This window comes from Carassius auratus, chromosome 7 (assembly GCF_003368295.1).
Source record: "Carassius auratus strain Wakin chromosome 7, ASM336829v1, whole genome shotgun sequence".
Taxonomy (NCBI): domain Eukaryota; kingdom Metazoa; phylum Chordata; class Actinopteri; order Cypriniformes; family Cyprinidae; genus Carassius; species Carassius auratus.
Window position 1 is genome coordinate 4,255,684 of NC_039249.1, and position 6,000 is coordinate 4,261,683.

Here is a 6,000-nt window from a genome sequence, read left to right on the forward strand (position 1 = left end):
AGATTTCATTTCATGATATGATATGAACCTATAGGTCTAAGGTTCTGTCAAACGGCGGCTGAAATCTATTCAAGCATGTTATGCAGCAGGTAGGACTTCGCAGTTTAGGTCTTTACCCTATTAGCTTAAACTGCAATCATTACTTGCATAGTGTGCACAAATTAGGCTTTCAAAGAGAGAAAATGATAATTAAATTGAATCTAAAAATAGTTGTGTTGGTAAGGAATTTGTGGCATGTAGGATTTTACGTGACCTAGAAAAGGAGGATCAAAGGAATTTTGCTCATAGATTCAAAGTGTTCAATATTTCATGGTGGAATAATGCAGTCTTGAAAGTCGAGTCTTGTGGTGGCAAACGAAGTATGTGCTGCTCTGCTGTCATACTGCTGCTGCTGCCATTAAACTATATTGAATGTAGATGTGTTTTTTTACCACCTTGAGAAACAAACACCAAGTGTAAAATCACTAATGTGAGATGTGTGCCTCCAATTTTATTTTCTACAGCTAACATATTTTTTTAATGAGATATTTTGCTCATTTAATTTGAAAAATGTCATGATTTTTATTTTATTTTTTGCTCTCTACCCTCATCTTGCACTCATTCTTGAGACGTGGGACAAAACAGGACATAAAAGGGAAACTATGATGGAAATTATTTAAGACTGTTTCTTCAGAGAATATTTGTGTTCAGAACAATTCATTTGATCTCTGATTAAATTTTAAAGTCCCCCTCCAGTCACTAATTTTATCCCTTAAAAATCATCTTTGACTATCAAATTGACATATTTTAATGCGTATCATTAAAATTCCTTGAATATTACTTCATTTAGTATACAAGGGGTCATGAATATGCAAATTAGTCCTCATCTTGGACTTCCAGATCAGAATTGGTAACATGATTGTGACAACATGAAACGGAGGCTGTTTCAAATCACAGTTCTGAGACTGTCTTTGGTGCACCAGAGTTTTAAGGGAAAAAATATATATTTTGACTAATGAATTTGCAAGTGGTTTGTCTTTAAACATTTGTAAAAAAAAATCACCAGATATTAAACAAAATTAAAAACATTGCCATTTTCAAAACTAATGACAAGTAAAATTATGGCATGTTTTGGCTTTATAATTGGCACTTGATGAAATAAAAATGTTAAGTCAGTTTGAACTGGCTAAAATTGAACAGAAGCTCTGGATCTAGTTTCTTTCCACTCTCTATATCCATATCATACAACATAATTATGCATTATGCTGCATTAAGCACTGGAGCTCCTTCAGATGAACTTTAGCCATCGGAAGACTCTCTAATTATAAAGAATAGTGCTCATTTTGACCTTGAAACCTCACTATTAACATAGACAGAGCTTGACTTGGGCACATTTCCAATTAAAGAAACTGCAGGGTAAATCAACTCTTTATTACATTAAATTGTGGGATACATTTGCTTATTATAATAGAAAAAGCTGAATTTATAAGAGCTATCTGTTCAAAAACAAATCCTTACTGTTTCTATAGAACATCAAGGCATTGTCATCATCTCCTAAAGTTTTTCCCATCACCCATTAAGTGAACGTTCATGTTGAGAGACCAAGCTAGTTTGGAGAAATGAGCTCAAACCACATAATCTAGCTCAATAATCATGACAAATGATGGCAGTGGATTTTATTCATTTACTTTCATTCATTTAACATGAATCGATGGAATACCCCATGTTATTGTATGTGTATTATTACTTTTTAAACAAGGAGCCATGAACATTTTAGTAAAAACTGGTACAGGCAAATCATTGACAGTCACATTTCACTGTAATATTAAAAGAAAAGAAGAAAAGTAACATTTTACAAAAAACAGATGAAGTCTGTTTTTGGGCCCATTACAATTTTCTTTTTTTTTATATTGTTCATGGTAATTGTCCACATTTCCCTCAAAATTATCATTACCATAATGTGTCTGGATGTTTTAAATTTGAGGTTTTTGTTGTTGTTGTAATTATTACTATTCTCAGATGTGATTGTAATTTGAGTCTCATTACTGTAATACAGTATTTTTTTTTTTTTTTTTGGGGGGGGGGGGGGGTTGCTGGCAGAAAATAATGCCTTATCACCAAAAATAAATAAATTAATTAAGTCATATTATACATTTAATTCATAAAAAATTTAAATGTCCCCTGAAATGCTTTGAAACACGGAGCATTGTCTATGTGTTGACGTCATTTTAACTGAAACAGGAAGACAGGGTGGGATCACTTATCTGTAATATAGAATATATAGATCAGTGGGTGGTACATATCAAGCAGCCCTGTCCCTTTTTTAAATATCCAATAGCGTTCGTTTATACCACAGCTTGGCCCAAACGTTCAGAGCCGTTGAGCTCCATAAAGTCGCATTATGACAGCCACAATGACATCTGTATTGCTATAAGTTATAGCATTCTGTGTAGAATTTAAATAGGTCCGATATGTTTTGTGGTCTGCACCGACGCACGCATATGATCTGCTACTACCAATTCTGTAAACATGTGACCGATTACAGCCAAGGCTTCAACGTCTATTTATAGTTAGTTTAGGGGGTGGGCCCTTCGGAATCTAGAGAGCATTTGATTGGACAGAAGATTTTATGAGAAGATGAAGCCTGATGTGATGTCATGAAAATCTGTGATCCATTTTAGCGGAGGTGAGAGACATATGTTTTTGAATGCTTATATCTCCTAAATCTCCTACATTTTTGTCATTGTTTTGGAACAGACCAGCTTATTCATAACCCCAAGGTTAACAAACTAAAAGTTAAAAAACTTAAATTTTGATTTCATGGTGACTTTTTGAAGAAAACAGCTGTATAGACTGCCTTCTCTGGCAGTTTCTCTCTCCATAGTACAGTATGTCGAACAAGACTATTGTTTGTCTCCATGATTCATCGTAAGTTAATTAAAATACAATCACCTTAGAAACAAACTTCAAAAGCTCAAACAGCTCAACCCGAGCCTCGTTTCCAGATCTCAAGCACTTCCTTTTTGAACCTCCTCTGCTCCCACAGGTTATCAATGCATCTTTTGATTGTTGCCTCGGAAGGTGCTTCATTTATATTCCTCAGTAAAAGAGGGGCCCCTGCAGATGGCTCAGAGTAGCCCGCTTACACTGATCTACAATCAGCTTCCCCAACAAAAATCCCTATTATTACAGGAGAGACAAACAAATTTGAGCACAAATTTCCTTTAATGGGAAACTTTAGGACTGCATGGATATCAGGGGCTGCAGGGAAGAGACAGGGTCAGTGCCATTATAGTTACGCTTCTTCCTAGTAAAAAGCCAAACCCTGATGTTCTTCTCAACTCTCAAATGGCAGTCCTGACCTACTTAACACAAAAACGGCCTCATACAAACTTGATGATGTGCTTGTAGTAAGTCATAAGTTTAAAATGTTATTGCAAATATTCTCTTCATATGCATGTTTGCTTTAATTGCACACACACGTGTGTGTGTGTGTGTGTGTGTGTGTGTGTGTGGCCCTTTCTGTGAAATCCAGGCTAAAGTCTCAAAAACTAATTATTAGATAACAAGCATCAAAGTTTTATTTTGACCATTAATTCACTATGATCTCAATCTTTGACGTGGTCTTAGTAAATATTAAAGATATCAAGATTACATTTTCACATAATGTATTTTATCTTATAAAGAAAGATTTTATGTAGAAAACAGTAAATCACACACAAAAAAATGACTTTAGCTCGGTTTTCACAGCCAGGGTTTTCACACACACACTCGCACACACACATTTATATATATATATAAAAAAAAGTCAATTTAGCCCCATACCAAATTTAACTGAACTCAAAATTACAATATTTTGGTTCAAAAACCTTCAGTGAGGAAGACAAACCAGCTTTCATTCTGAATTTCACACATGAAGGACAGACACTTTGACTGAAAAACTGAAACTTTGACGGATACCCTCCATTTTCTGAGCCAGCAACTAAATAAATCATGTGTTCACTAAAAATTAAATAAACAAATAAAACACTGTCACAGCATACAGCCAGGCATGAAATGGACAAACCAAGAGATGGAAACATAGACTGGCAGCAAGAAAAACGGGTAGATCACTCTAATATTTTATATAAATGTGTAAGTTTTATAACAGATCAAGACTAAATTTAATCACCCAGTTTGAAGGAGCTGTCCAGAGTGCTGAATGAAAGAAATCTCTGTAACCTGTTGGTGCTCAGCTGCTCACTTCAAATCATCCATTACCAGCGTTACATTATCACTGCAATCACTTCTATAATATAAATGTCACGAAAACGGATTTATGCTTAGACCTGAATATTAATGAGCACCTACAAACAATCAATTTCGAGCAAAAAGGCTAAAGTGGACAATAGGCTAATTCCAATGTGTAAGCTTGCAGTCATTTCAAAATTAGCAAAATGAGGTTTCATTCAATAATATAAAAAAAAAAAACTTGGTTGCACTGATTAAATCAATGAAAACGCAAACAGGTTCTTGCACGCTTTGATCATTAATGAATGCAGAAGCACGACACACAATTGGCACCAGCAAAACGGCGTTACCATCAACGATATCCTCAAGGTTTGATAATATGCTAAAACGCGCTTAATTAAAACGGTTGATACAATAATAAAATAATTATTTGGTGTCCTTACTGAGATTACCAATGTCTAAATCATTCATTAGTTTTTAAATGAATATAATGCAAATAAAAGTTGATATAACGGTGCACATTTGATATAGAACCCAAGTTTGACTATATGAGGAAGACGCGGCGAAATATATATATATATGACATTTGCGCAGTAGGAAAAGGATGCACAGAAGCCCACTTACATGGACGTGATGTTCCTGAAGAGCTCTTCAATGTCATTATTGTTACTGCCATTGCTCGCCGGATCTTGTAGAGCAAGTAAAGGAAAGAAATTTCCACTGTCGGACTTATTGCAATATATTTCAGTGGGCGAACAGCTGCATGTTAGTGGACAATCGAGCATGGAGCTCCAATAACCCTGGAAGATTGTTGAAAGAAAAAAAAGCCTCCAGGTGAACACTGGAAACGCTGAACAGAACCATACATCCATGACTTTTGGGTCTAAAACGACTCGCCGTCTTCCAGGGCTGATGAAGATGGGGACGATGAAGATCGCTGATGAAGATCTGAGTGTTAAATATCTAAACGCGTTGGCTACATCAGAGTGCGCGCGCCTCGGAACATCATGCGAGGTTGGGCTCGTGATCTAGTAGCCTTATCAAAAGAACAAGTGTAAATGCCACAACTCGTCTCGACTTCCCGTTCCACAGTCCATCATAGAGATGTTCTCAGTGTCCAAGCCGGAGGAAAGTACTGCTGAAAGCGGCGATGCTCCGGATGACGAGTAAAAAGTCCCACCTACTGGACAGAATTAAGACTGACACCTGCAAGAGGAGGAGGAGGAGGAATCAGATTCCCGACCAACAAAGGCTTTTATGTAAGACCACTGCGTAGAATAAAAATAAATATATAATACTAATTAATATATATATATTAATAGCTATTAAACGACTTTTCCTTATATAGTCTATTTTGGAATCAGACACCTTCAAAGGAAAATTAAAATACCATCATCATTTTATAGAATTCATAAAACTCTGACATATATTATTCTAACGAGATCCAAACTGCAAATTCAAAACTCATACATTCATAAATGCAAACTGCAAATTGTCATTAAAAGGTTATATTGTCAGGATGTTGTGTTCAATATATTTTGCTAATATAAAATTAATTACAATACGTCAGCCGGAAAACAAGTTTTTTTTTGTTGTTGTTGTTTTTGTTTTTGTTTTTTTGCACACTACCATTTACATTTTTACATAAATAGCTTCTGGTTGCTATTAACTGTAGTGACATCTTGAAATTTCATGCAGCCTGCAAGCTTATTATTTATAATGAAGTCATGGGGTACATCCAAATAATTCATTAAAATACATTTGTTTAATACATAATGTTCAACAAATCCT

General features: G+C 35.2%; 1 protein-coding gene across 1 annotated transcript in view; it reads right to left on the minus strand.

Moving 5' to 3' along the window:
* The window catches only part of LOC113105565 (NT-3 growth factor receptor-like), a 119,904-nt gene extending 114,506 nt beyond the window's left edge, over positions 1-5,398 (minus strand). Inside the window, exon 1 of the mRNA XM_026266707.1 lies at positions 4,834-5,398. Coding sequence (XP_026122492.1) covers positions 4,834-5,081 — 248 coding nt within the window. The 5' untranslated portion in view covers positions 5,082-5,398. The remainder of the gene's footprint in view (positions 1-4,833) is intronic.
* Between the last annotated feature and the right edge of the window lie 602 nt (positions 5,399-6,000).